This window comes from Orcinus orca, chromosome 10 (assembly GCF_937001465.1).
Source record: "Orcinus orca chromosome 10, mOrcOrc1.1, whole genome shotgun sequence".
Lineage (NCBI taxonomy): Eukaryota > Metazoa > Chordata > Mammalia > Artiodactyla > Delphinidae > Orcinus > Orcinus orca.
In genome coordinates this window covers 86,415,042-86,429,108 of record NC_064568.1, presented here as the reverse complement: position 1 = coordinate 86,429,108, position 14,067 = coordinate 86,415,042, and the positions used below count along the sequence as shown (strand labels likewise).

Here is a 14,067-nt window from a genome sequence, read left to right as displayed (position 1 = left end):
CCTAAATTTACAGCCTAAGAGGCAGAGTGATCTAATGGGGAAAAAGGCCTGCCAGGAGCTAAAAACCTAGGTCTATCTGGTTTGACTAAGGATGAGTTAGTTGACCTTGGCCAAGTCTCTTTCCATCCCTGCATCTCATTCTCTGTACTTAGGAAATGGGAATAGCAATCCTCGATCTATTGACCTATCTGGTACAATGTTGAGGAAAAGGAAAGAATCCATTTGGACCAAAATAGGAACAATGGGGAAGCTAAGGAGCAGAATGAGTCCCATGAGAAGACATGGTTTCAAAGTCCCTCCAGGCTATGGTTTCTGACCCTACGCAAAGTCTGGGCAAGGAAAAAGTCAGAAGGGACTTCAGATTTGTTTAAACTGAACAGCAGCCTGCTGCCTCCAGCCCTCAGAAGAAACCTAGAAGCATAAACACCTTAGTGGGGACCATGGAAAGGGAGATGAGGTCATAACAGAGACATTGCTATGGAGTTAACTGTGTTCCCTCATCTGCTGAAGCCCTAATCCCCCAGTGTGGCTCTATTTGAGATAAGGTCTATTAAGAGGTAATTAAGGTTAAATGAGGTCATAGGTTGGGGTCCTGATCCCATAGGATTAGTGTCCTTATAAGAAGAAATACCCAAGAGCCCTCTCTCTCCCCCTCCCCTCCCCTCTCTCCTCTCTCTCTCCTGCCACCCCCAACCCCCGCCCCACCCCTGTGAGGACACAGCAAGAAGGCAGCTGTCTGAGAACCAGGAAGAGAGCTCTCATCTGGAACCAAACTGGCTAGCACCTTGATCTTGGACTTCGCAGCCTCCAGAACTGGAAGAACACAAATATCTGTTGTTCAAGTCACCCCGTCTATGCTATTTTGTTATGCAGCCCTAGCAAACTAATACAGACATAATGATTAGTGGTCCAGGGGCAATTCTCTTCAAGTACTCACTCCAGCTGCTGGACTCTGGCCGTCCCGGATCCACAGATAGGACACAATTCCTTGGTCATCAGTAGACCTTGAACCATCCAAAGTAATGGAGTTATTGGGAAGCACAAGAACATGTCTGCCACCAGCCTGGGCTCTGGGAGGACTATTATTTTCTAAGTCAAATATAGCAAAAATGAAAGCAAAGAAATTGATTTAAAACACTTGTGATAGAAGTGTATCACGAACTATCCACGACTATTCCATCTTGCAGACATGTAGATTTAAAATATCCAAAAAGCATCACTTCCTGCCCCAAATACCCATTAGATAACATACAGACTTTCTTAAAGTTCTTTTTGCACTTAGCTAGTTGTGATTTGGCAGCCTACATGCTGGACAGTTTTCTATTATCATTACAGTTTTTTCTCTTTTTAAAAAAGAGAAATCATGATCTTACTTATGTTTGGGGTCTGGAAAATGAAAATATTTTGGTTTAAAATATGCTATGGATTATTTTGTACTGGTCCACACTATCTGGCCACAGAAATATTTTCGTTTCTAACAGTACCAAATCTTGCTTGTCTAAGTAAATTGAAGAGGGAGGATTCAGGGCAGTGGGGAGAATCTGGCACTGAGGAGGCTTAATTCCATTGTCCATACAGAGAAAGGCTAGAAAGAATAGAAATAGACTGGCAGTAAATTGAGTAAACCCCAAAATCCTTCTATAAGAAACAATATCTAGACCCTATTGAGCTTCAAAACTGGAACTTAAGACAACCACCCCCTTTTATGCACATGTCACCATACTTTCTCTACTATTATATATGGCTGAAAACTTCCATAATAAAACGTTTGAAAAAAACTCAAATCGATGTCACTGTGCTGATAAAATTGTTTCATCCTTTCCCAACTGCCCAGCAAATAAAGTCCAAATTCCTCAGCATGACACTTGACACATACAATACCTCAAGGCTGAGCTTCTGCCTTTGTCTCAGCCACCCTCCCCAATGAACTGACACTCTTGCTGGTCCATAATACTGGTGAATGGACTTTACCATCCAGCCATGCTCTTTTACACCTCTGATCTTCAATACACCATAATCATTTATTCATTCACTGAAGTAACCAACATCTTTGATTTGCCATGAGTCTAGCACTGTGCCACGTGGAAGAGACAGAAATATCTGAAACAAAGGTCTTCAACCAGCTCATGGTCAAATGGAAAAGAAAAAAGAGACAAGTACATAAAGCAGGATGTCATAGATTGGACCACACATTTCATATTAAGAAACAACAGGGAATTTGAAACCATCTCTGCTCTTAGATTACCAAGGAAGAGGGAAAGCAAAGCATCATGTGGTCACTAGGACATGGGGCTTTAGTTGCCAGTAGTCGCAGAAGGAGAATGAAGCTATTAGGACACACACTCCACAAACAAAAGGAAATGCTGTGCACGTGGACGGAAGAAGAGTGACCTTTGCTTGGCCAAGCAGAGTTCGGTATCTGCTATAGCCAATAAGCGAACACTAACGTTTCTGGATAACCATGGCCTGGCTTAGGGTCTGTGAGACTGAAAAGCAGAAGGGGCCCAACCTCCTCCACTGGCAGAGCCACCTGCCCTCTGCCTTGACTCACCCTTCCTCACGGTAACGCTGAGGGTGTTCGTGCTGCTTAGTCCCTGCTGGTCTTTCACCGCTAAACGGAAGTGGTAGGTACCCACCTGAAGACCGCTTACTGTGGCTATAGCTTTGTCGATGTTTTCCATCTCCACTGTGCTGGGGCCTCTGTGAAACAGGACAGTCATTAACAAAAGGCAGGGGGCATGGGATTCTGACGACGGCAGGTATGTTGCTTGTGTCCTTATAAACGCTTCTTTTCACAGCAATAATATATACCATCTGGAGAATTCTAAGATAATTTTGTATTCATTTAGATTCTCTAGTTCTATGTAAGAGTCACAAGTTAAAGCCTACTTCAGACAGAGGCTGCTGGATTCCTGGGAAGAGGATTTTGGAGTCTTCTGTTTTTTTAAATTGAACTGTCAGTGAAATGATCAGAATGGAGCCTTATAAATGATTCCTGTTTCTCCTTTGAATAAAATCAGCTGAAATCCTCAGTTATCTTTCGAGAGAGTGTGGAGGAGGAGAGAGCAAGCCAGGTAACTGATCTCCTGGCTCAAGAGGAATTATTCAATACAGCGGAGTCGTGAAGATCGTGGGCTTTGTAGTCAGGAAGACCCACGATTGAGCCTCGGCTCTTGCTCTTACTATCTGGGCAACCAGAGACCCGGTGACTGACTCATCTCTGCAAGCCTCAGTTTCTTCATCTTTAAAATGGGAATCATATTATCACTTACCTCTTAAGAAATGACCTAGGATTCCATGAGATTAAGCACGTACAGCACAGAAAATGCTGGAGGATAAAGGAATCCCCTTGAACTCTGCACTTCTGTTGTCTACAGTCACTGCACGTGGTTTGAGTGAGTGCAGACTGGGGGGCCTCGTGAGGACCCCACCCAGGTTCCCCTGCACCACTTCTGTCATGAAGCTCACCTCACACCAAGACTGCCCTGTCCACCTGCCCCAGCTCCACCTCTCTCCACTGTCAAGGAATGTCCATCTTGTCCATCCACACCTGATACAGAATCCAATCAATAGTTCCCTGGCCACTTCTAGAAATGTGCTTGAATACTGACTCCTCAACACGCTCAAGCTGAGTGTTTAATGTAGACAGAGCAGGGGTAATGTTAGCTCTCATCCAGGGGGTGAACCCAGCACTCAGTGAGGAGATGGGCTGACTACCTGACATGCTCCCAGTGGTAGAAAACAATGCCGTGGTCATCACTGCTTCTGCTCCCATCCAGGGTGGTGCTTTCCACCGGGAAGACCAGCTCCTGATCCGGGCCGGCGACAGCCATCGGAGGCCTGTTGTCTTCTAGAATTATAGAAACGGTGTGAAGAAATATTATCGCTTTGCATTAAGTCTGCCATCCCCTGATTTCTTTATTTAAGCAAATTACTCATATTCAGCTCAGGCAGCTACTAGAGCATGCCCTGTCCTTTGGGAATCCTGGGGTGAAACACTGCAGTCTCCTAGCTGACCCAGGAGTTAAACATTCTAAGTTTGAGATGGGGGTTACAGGCAGCAAGAAATACTGTTCCCTAATATGTACATCTTTGGTTTCTTTAAAATACCTTAAAAGTCATGGAGTGGAACTGTAGTTAATTCCCCAATGTCTGGCCACAAGCCATCTCAGTATCAAGCCACACATAACTACCAGCCTCCTCAAGAATGCCCTAGAGCTTTGCAGCAGAGTGGGGCACGGCATCAGAGCCCAAAGTGACTCTGGAGATAGCTCTCATTTTGTCCTTCATGCCATGGTTTGGAGACACAGCCGGGACATAATTCAGAACCACAAAAGCAAATTGCCTTGATATTAAGATTCAGCTCTGCAGCCCTGATTTCTTGATAGTTCAAAGATTTAGAGAATTTGTACCAAATTTGGCTGGTCTGAAGCCCAGAAGCCCAGATGTCATTTCTGTTTTAATCTCTGGGGCTAAATCCCTTTCCCATCTCACCTACCAGGCTGGACAATCACAGTGACCACAGCTGTGGATTGCTGCCTTGAAGAATCTGTTACCATCAGCTGAAATGTGTAATTTCCTTCCTTCATTGCAGACAAATGAAGGTACGGTGTCTCTACTCCCTAAGTAACAGCAAATACAAAAATGAAAAAGAAAAAATAATATTAAAGAAGCACAAGTAATTAGCATGACATAATGAAAAACTAGTGATTTTACTAAATGTGGAGATCCTGCTTTAAAAAAAAATGTGCGTGTCCCAGGAAAATGGGATCTAAAGTCCATTGTATATCCTCAGATGCTATTGAAAGAATATAAATTAATATGGCCTTTTTGGAAGCCAATCTGGCAGCATCCATTCAAATGTTAAAAGAACATGCTCTTCAACCCAGCATTTCTACTGAGTATCTACACTAGAGAAACGCCCACGTGTGTAATTACGGAGACTCGCCCATAGGTGCTGACTGAGGCATTGCCTATGACACCAAAAAACATGGAAACAATCTAAACAATCATCAACAGGGGAATGGCCAAACCCACCACAATACACTGTGGGATGCTAGTTGAAAAAAAAGAAGTTTAAAAGAATAAAGTAGATTTATAAAGAATAAAGTGGAAAGATGTCAAAGACATATTACGAAGCAAAAATAGAAAGCTGTGAAACAATGGATACAGCATGATAGATATTTGCTACATGCACATACACATGTATGCAAACACATAGAGGAGATTCGGTATGCACACACATTAAACTCATAAAAGTCATTATCTTGAGTAAAGGGACTTGGAAGAAGTCAAGGTGTATTTTCACTTTATCAGAATTTGAGTTTGTTTGTTTTTTTGTGTGTTTTTTTTGTTTTTTGTTTTTTGTGGGGTTTTTTTGCGGTACGTGGGCCTCACTGTTGTGGCCTCCCCCGCTGCAGAGCACAGGCTCCGGATGCGCAGGCCCAGCAGCCATGGCTCACGGGCCTAGCCGCTCCACGGCACATAGGATCCTCCAGGACTGGGGCACAAACCCACGTCCCCTGCATCGGCAGGCGGACTCTCAACCACTGTGCCACCAGGGAGGCCCTGTTTGTTTGTTTTTAACTACAGGAAGTAATGTATTACTTTTATAATCAAAAATAAATTTTGTGGGCTTCCTTGGTGGCGCAATGGTTAAGAATCCGCCTGCCAATGCAGGGGACACGGGTTCGAGCCCTGGTCTGGGAAGATCCCACATGCCACGGAGCAACTAAGCCCGTGAGCCACAACTACTGAGCCTGTGCTCTAGAGTCCGTGAGCTACAACTACTGAGCCCATGTACCACAACTACTGAAGCCCGCGTGCCTAGAGCCGGTGCTCTGCAACAAGAGGAGCCACCGCAATGAGAAGCCCATGCACCGCAACGAAGAGTAGCCCCCACTCGCCGCAACTAGAGAAAGCCCGCGTGCAGCAACAAAGACCCAGTGCAGCCAAAAATAAATAAATAAATTTGATTTAATAATAATAAAAAAAAAAATATATATATATATATATTTTTTTTTTTGACGGTACGTGGGCCTCTCACTGTCGCAGCCTCTTCCGTTGCGGAGCACAGGCTCCGGAGGCGCATGCTCAGCGGCCATGGCTCACGGGCCCAGCCACTCCGTGGCATGTGGGATCTGCCCGGACCGGGGCACGAACCCGTGCCCCCTGCATTGGCAGGCGGACTCTCAACCACTGCGCCACCAGGGAAGCCCTAAATAAATAAAATTTTCTCCATTTATTGTTATCTTTTGAATTGAATTTTTTGCATTTATTTCTTTTTTCTTTCTTTTTTTTTTTTGTGGTATGCAGGCCTCTCACTCTTGGGGCCTCTCCCGTTGTGGATCACAGCTCCAGATGTGTAGGCTCAGCGGCCATGGCTCACGGGCCCAGCCACTCCGTGGCATGTGGGATCTTCCCGGACCGGGGCACGAACCCATGTCCCCTGCATCAGCAGGCGGACTCTCAACCACTGTGCCACCAAGGAAACCCTGCATGTATTTCTTTTCTAAAAATGTTTACTGAAGTACAGTTGATTTAAAATGTTTCAGATGTAGAGCAAAGTGATTAAGTTATATATATATGTGTGTATATATATATATATTCTTTTTCAGATTCTTTTCCATTATAGGTTATTACAAGATATTGAATATAGTTCCCTGTGCTATACAGTAAGTCCTTGCTGTAAATATAAATTTTTTAAATGCTAGGACAACAAAACTTTTCAATAAGGCATTTTTTCAATTGAGTATATAGTAGCTAGCTACTTATTGCCTACAGGTTAATACCCTTTCATTTTGTTGCTGCTGTGTTGTTGGTAATATTTCCAGTTATTGCCTATGTTTGAAGTTCATCCTGAAAAGGATTTTTAACTTTAAGTCCTATTATAATTTATTTATTTTCACAGATCACAAGATTGTCTAAAGATAAATGTATCTGTTTTATTTATTTATTTATTTATTTATTTTTGGCAGCGTTGGGTCTTCGTTGCTGCGCGCAGGCTTTCTCTAGTTGTGGTGAGTGGGGGCTACTCTTTGTTGCCGTGCACAGGTTTCTCATTGCGGTAGCTTCTCTTGTTGTGAAGCAGGGGCTCTAGGCGCGCAGGCTTCAGTTGTTGTGGCTCGCGGGCTCCAGAGCGCAGGCTCAGTAGTTGTGGCTCATGGGCTTAGTTGCTCCGCGTCATGTGGGATCTTCCCGGACCAGGGCTCGAACCCGTGTCCCCTGCATTGGCAGGCAGATTCTTAACCACTGTGTCACCTGGGAAATCCCTGTGTGTGTGTGTGTGTGTGTGTGTGTGTGTGTGTGTGTGTTTTAGAGTTTTAGTGGAAAAATGGAAAAAAAATGGATAGAAAATCAAGTGTGTTATCACAAGGGGAACTTCTGAAATTTGAAATGCATTATTTTAAGAACTTAAAAAAAGGGCTTTTCCCTACTATGACTCAGTAGAGCAAAGTACTTTTTTTCTGAAGAGCTCTATAAAGTATAATTTCCTAGTAATATGTGCCTCAAAATTAATATGGTCACATGAATGCTTATGCACACAATAAAAAGGAATCTTGTGGCAAATGTGAAGTGAGCGGACTAGTTCCCTGAGAGCCCTCAAAGCAGCCATATGATTCAGGTAGCTGCACAGGCTTCACTGACCTTCAGTGACCTCCCCAGCGCAAAGCATAGCCTCTGCAGCTTGCCTTGGCGATTTTTAGACTAGCGTAAGAGAGGCTGGTTTAAGAGCTGATCTTTGCGATTGCCCCAATTCATAAAAAGCGTCACCCCTTTTGACATCTTATCAGTCAATCACAAGGCAGTGACATTGTTACTGTGGATAATCTAAGAGTGTCTGCAGCAGATGGGCAGGTGTTCAGAGCAGCGAGGCTAGGTCTGCAGCCCAGCACTAGTGACTTCCTTTGGATATATGTTCATTAGACTTGATGTACTGGGGCATTAGCTCTGGGCACATACTTCCCAGTAATTAGGGAAAGAAAATTTGGAATATTTTTTAACTGAGAAAATACAAAATACCCATCTTTCTGTTTGTATCCAAACCCCACCAAATGCGAATTCTTAACCTAACAGAAGCAAACAGAGCATTTGCCACAACTCTTAGGTAGAGATGAACTCTGTACCAAGTGCTCTCCAAGGGTATCTAGAGGACTCACGGCTCTTTCAAGACTCATGCATCCAACCAGTCATTTTTAATTCATCATAATCACAAAGCACTTTCCAGAAATATCAAAAAGTAAAGTAGGTCAGTTTTCATGGAATGTCTAACTTCACCATAAACACTAATGAGAAATTTGTCTTGGACTGGTGAGATGGAGTTTGAAGGAGAAGAGGAAAGTGGTAATGTAAGGTACTATCTTTCTTCCATTAAACTCTTAAATAATAACATAACTTCAAAAATACCAAGCTTGGTTTCCCTGGTGGCGCAGTGGTTGAGAATCTGCCTGCCGATGCAGAGGACACGGGTTCGTGGCCCGGTCCGGGAAGATGCCACATGTCGCGGAGCGGCTGGGCCCGTGAGCCATGGCCGCTGAGCCTGCACGTCCAGAGCCTGTGCTCCGCAACGGGAGAGGCCACAAGAGTGAGAGGCCCGCGTACCGCAAAAAAAAAAAAACAAAACAAGCTGGCCATCACCAGAAGTAGAATAAGCAAACAGCTCACACATACTCACGCATACAAATACAGCAATGTTTCAAGGTTATTATGACTTTAGACAGATATATTCGCAATCTGAACAAATCAAAAGGTAAATACAAAAAGATCTTCACAAGAGCCCACTGGATCCAGAAAAGGTAACATGCAGTTTCTAAAAATAGGAGAAACAAAATAAAGAGGAATTTTCTGATAATGAGGTTTAGATTAGATTATTCCTAAGGTTTATCCTAACACTAAAATAATATTTCTGTAGCAAATGTTAGGTCAGACTTTTCCTAAACTAACCTCAAGGTCAAGTTGTCTGTATAGGCGATGCTTAGTTGCTATCCTGGGCTTATATAGAGTGGGTGAAGGAAAGTGACATAAATTTGGAAGATTTGTGAGTTTAGCTGTTCTTCTATTAGTTGTAATATATCAGACAACTTTATAAAACATTTTCTGAATTTAGCTGCCCCCTGTACCAATATTTTAGATAGATAGATAGATGGATGGACGGACGGACAGATGAACACACAGATAGACAAATAAAAGTCTGAAGGCAGGATGGAGGACTCACCTGCATGGCCACCTCTTTGCTCTCACTCCCGGGCCCCAGGGACCACTCATAGAGGACAATCTGGTGATCATCACTGCTCTGGTTTCCATTCAAAGTGATGGAGTTTTGGGGCAAAGTTATGGTCTGATTTGGTCCTGCATTGGCAACTGGTGGATGGTCCACAGCACTGTTGACTATCAGGGCTGCTGTTGTGGAGCTAATGGCTCCATCTGAGTCTGTAACAGTCAGTCTGTGAAAAGGAGAGGAAGCTATTACACTGCACGAATATGCCAAATCTCAAGGCAAGTGGTCAATTTAGTCTGCTTATGGTGCATTTCTCAGAACGACTGAGAGCAGGTGTAAACAGAAATTTGAGGATGAAGCTGAGGAAAGAACAGAGACCTGAGGCTATATTTTTTCTTTGTTTCTGTTGATGTACTTTATTTTTAGCTAGCAATATATTCACACGATGGAGTTTTATTTTGTCTGGGTTTCTCATTATTCTCTGAGATGCTGGATGAAAAAACCATCCTCAGACAACACAGAAGCCTCTCTCTACCACCTGACACTCAAAGTGTATCCGCTTTAAGTCCTGCCTGCAGGCCTGAGCATGTAGAGACAGAAAATCACTCCTGAACTTTCAGCTACAAAGCTTTTTAATTTTCTCATTCTTTTCTAGAGGACTTAATATGAAGTGTTTTCAGGACACTCCTTGCAAAGCAATTTTAGGATTAAGCACTTTGAAATACAAACGATACTCTGTCTACACAAACAACACAGAAGGCTGCACTGACCCTCCTGTAGTAAACTCGTTGGTGATGTGGCAACTGGATCAGTGAAATAAGGTCACTTCATTCTTCTGGGGCCAAGATTTAGTTTGGAGCAGCAATGCATGTGTAACAGGTATAAATAGGAATATGAGAATGAAGCTCTGGAAAGAACACAGACCTTATTTGTAGGTAAGGTACTTGTACAGGGGGCCCCCATATTCTGGGCCTCTATCCCACATACTCCATACAACCAGGGTCCAAACTCCAGTTCTCGCTCTGATGGCAAACCAAACACCTAAGGTCCTTCCTCCTCAACCAGGCTGAGTCAGGACACATTCTGGGCCCCTAAGGGAATTTCTTCCTAGTAAAATGGGGTTAGCAGTAGGCCTGCCTTGGGACTTCCCTGGCGGTCCAGTGGTTAAAACTCCGTGCTCCCAATGCAGGGGGCACAGGTTTGATCCCTGGTTGGGGAGTTAAAAAAAAACAAACAAACAACAACATAAAAACAAAGTAGGCCTGTCTCCATGAGACAGGTAAAGAGTCATTAAATTAAAATTAATCAAAAGAACCTCATAAAGTGGCATTTCACTGTATATAAATTTTACCCCAATAAATAAGTGTTATAGAAAGACTTTTAAAAATAACTTTTCTGAAGTCCCCTTAGACTTTTATGTCATAAAATTTCCACAAGTTTACCTTAGCAAAACCCTCAGATAAGAAGTAGACAATAATTTGGCAACATATATCAAACTCCTTAAAAACATACAGGCCTCTGACCCAGAAATTTTACTTGCACTCCAAAATTTAACTATAAGAATGTTCCCCCAAACGTTGAATAATGGGGCTAAATTAATTTTCTAAGATGTATCAGCATCAAACATGATGTTGCAGAATATTTAATGACATAGATATCCATAATTAATGGGAATCCAAAATCAGATCCACTCATATATGACAACTTGATATAGAAGAGATGTGGTCTTGCAGATTGAGAAAGGACAGACTAGACAATAAACAGTAATGGGACAATAGACTGATTATCCACATGGGAACCAATAAAATTGGATCTAACCACGGCAGACATGCAGTCAATTCTAGAAGGATAAAATGTAAACGTGAAAGACAAAATGTTTTAATTTTAGAAGAAAATATACAAAGTAGCTTGTAAAACATCTTATACATTTTGATCCAAGTAAGAAAAGAGTTTTAAGTTTATGTGTATAGAAAAAAGACCATAAATATAAGTACTATACTCTTTTTTTCTTCTTTTATGTTATTTTCTTTATTTGCCATGTGCTCATGTTAATTTTTTTTTTAACATCTTTATTGGGGTATAATTGCTTTACAATGGTGTGTTAGTTTCTGCTTTATAACAAAGTGAATCAGTTATACATATACATATGTTCCCATATCTCTTCCCTCTTGCATCTCCCTAGTACTACACTCTTAAGGATGTTTATTCCTAGGTAGTGGAATTATGGGAGGTGTTTAATTTCCTTCTTTCTGCTTCTAGATACATTCTGTTTTTTATTTTTATAGCAAACATGCATTATTCTTATTATAAGAAGAAAGTATCATTTTTTTTAAACACCTGCATTGTTACTTGTCTCTCGAAACATATATTTCTTCTGGATCAAGCTGCGGCAGCCAGTGTGGTAAACTAAACATAAATACACGACATGTTTTTATTAGTTCCCCAACCAGGGATCAAACTAGTATAAATACCTACTCAGCAAAGAATATGGCAGATAAGCATATGAAAAGATGCTCCACATCATACAGTATCAGGGAAATGCAAATCGAAACAACAACGAGATACCACTACGCACCTATACTATGGCCAAAATCTGAAACTCTGGCAACACCAAATGCTGGAGAGGATGTGGAACAACAGGAACTCTCATTCATTACTGGTGGGAGTGCAGAATGGCGCCGCCACTTTGGAAGGCAGTTTGACAATTTCTTACAAAACTGAACATACTCTATAAGAGATGATGACTTTCAGACAATAAGGTTGCAGCTGGAAGCTACTAGCAGATGTTGTTTTGAGAATGACTGGTGGTGTCCTTAGATCCCATACAGTTCAGAAAATTCAAGTTCTCAGCAATACACAAACATGTCTGAAATCACGTCTACAATGGCCACCTAGTTTTACCTTGGATAAACAAACAAAAGCTACTCTATTTTGACTTTTAAATGCATTCTCCTCCTCAATGGCCAAACCAAATGTACAATGTATGTTTAATAAGCCACAAAACAGGCCACCAAAAAAACCCCAAAAAACAAAAAAACCAAGCATACTCTTACCATACGATCATGCTTCTTGGTATTTACCCAAAGGGGTTGAAAACTTCTGTCCACACAAAAATCTGCACATGAATGTTTATGGCAGCTTTATGGACAATTGCCAAAACTTGGAAGCAAGCAAGATGTCCTTCAGTACGTGAATGAATAAATAAACTTTGGTGCATCCAGACAATGAAATATTACTCACCACTATAAAGAAATGAGCTATCAAGCCATAAAAAGACACGGAAAAATCTTAAATGCATATTACTACATGAAAGAAACCAATCTGAGAAGGCCACTTACTATATACTTCCAACTGTATGATACTCTGAAAGAGGCAAAACTATGAAGACAGTAAAAAGAGGAGGGGGAAAAGGAGAGGGATGAATAGGCAGAGCACAGAGGATTTTTAGGGCAGTGAAAATACTCTGTATGATACTATAATGATAGATATCCGTCATGATACATTTACCCAAACATATAGAATGTACACCAAGAATGAACCCTAAGGTAAACTATAGACTTTTGGTGGTTATGATGTGTCATTGTGGGTTAATCCTTGGTAAAAAATGAACCATTCTGGTGAGTGATGTTGATAACAGGGAGACTGAGCACGTGGGGAGCAGGGGACATGTGGGAAATTTCCGTATCTTTCAATTTTATTGTAAACCTAAAACTGCTCTTAAAAAAATAAAGTTTAAAAAAAAAACCCACACATGAGCACTGGATGCCCCATGTGGCTACTCACTCTACCCCTACAAGGCCTATAGATTCCCAGAAATCCACTCAATAATAAAAGAAGCTTTCAGAGCTAGGTAAATTTCTTTTTTTTTTATTGGTGTAAAGTACATATAACTTACCATTTTAACCATTTTTAAGTGCACCATTCAGTGGCATTAAGTACATTCACATTATTGTATAACCATTACCACTATCCATCTCCAGAACTTTTTCATCATCCCAAACATAAACTTTGTACCCATTAAACACTAACTCCCCATTTCTCCTCTACCACCACCCCATGGCAATCACTATTCTGCTTTCTATCTCTATGAATTTGACTACTCTAGGCACCTTAACTAAGTGGAATCATACAACATTTGTCCTTTTGTGAGTGGCTTCATTCAGTTAACCAAATGTCTTCAAAGTTCATCCATGCTGTAGCATGTCTCAGTAGTTCATTTTTTAAGGCTGAATAATATTTCTTTGTATGTACATACCTCATTTTGTTTACTCATTCATTGGTGGACGGACATTTGTGTTGTTCTATTAACATTGGAGTATGCTATAGACTGAATGTTTTCTGTTCCCCCAAAACTCATATATTGAAACCTAATCCCTAATGCAACTGGTATTTGGAGGTGGGACCTTCTGGGTGATTAGGTCATGAGGGCAGAGGCCTCCTGAATGGGATTTGTACTCTTACAAAAGAGGCCTCAGAGAGCTCCCTTACCCCTTCTACCATGTGAGGACACAGTGAAAAGATGGCTGTCTATAAACCATGTGAAGAGGGCCTTCACCAGACACCAAATCTACCAGCACCTTGATCTTGGACTTCCCAGCTTCCAGAGGTATGAGAAATAAATTTCTGTCATTTAAAAGCCACCCAGTCGGGCTTCCCTGGTGGCGCAGTGGTTGAGAGTCTGCCTGCCAATGCAGGGGACACGGGTTCGAGCCCTGGTCTGGGAAGATCCCACATGCTGCAGAGCAACTGGGACCGTGAGCCACAACTACTGAGCCTGCGCGTCTGGAGCCTGTGCTCCGCAACAAGAGAGGCCGCGACAGTGAGAGCACCGTGATGAAGAGTGGCCCCCG

At 42.1% G+C, this 14,067-nt stretch overlaps 1 protein-coding gene and 1 long non-coding RNA gene across 4 annotated transcripts in view; one reads left to right on the top strand and one right to left on the bottom strand.

Annotated features, from left to right (window-relative positions):
* The window catches only part of LOC125965682 (uncharacterized), a 667,016-nt gene that overhangs the window by 606,464 nt on the left and 46,485 nt on the right, over nt 1-14,067 (top strand). The gene's annotated exons all lie outside the window — the stretch shown is intronic.
* KIAA0319 (KIAA0319 ortholog) overlaps nt 1-14,067 on the bottom strand; it is a 75,435-nt gene that overhangs the window by 15,985 nt on the left and 45,383 nt on the right. For all 3 annotated transcript variants that reach the window (XM_033434807.2, XM_049716357.1, XM_049716356.1), the window contains 5 exons: nt 9,215-9,443; nt 4,499-4,622; nt 3,718-3,850; nt 2,552-2,700; nt 938-1,089 (listed from right to left, as the gene is read on the bottom strand). In XM_033434807.2, coding sequence (XP_033290698.2) covers nt 938-1,089; nt 2,552-2,700; nt 3,718-3,850; nt 4,499-4,622; nt 9,215-9,443 — 787 coding nt within the window. The remainder of the gene's footprint in view (nt 1-937; nt 1,090-2,551; nt 2,701-3,717; nt 3,851-4,498; nt 4,623-9,214; nt 9,444-14,067) is intronic.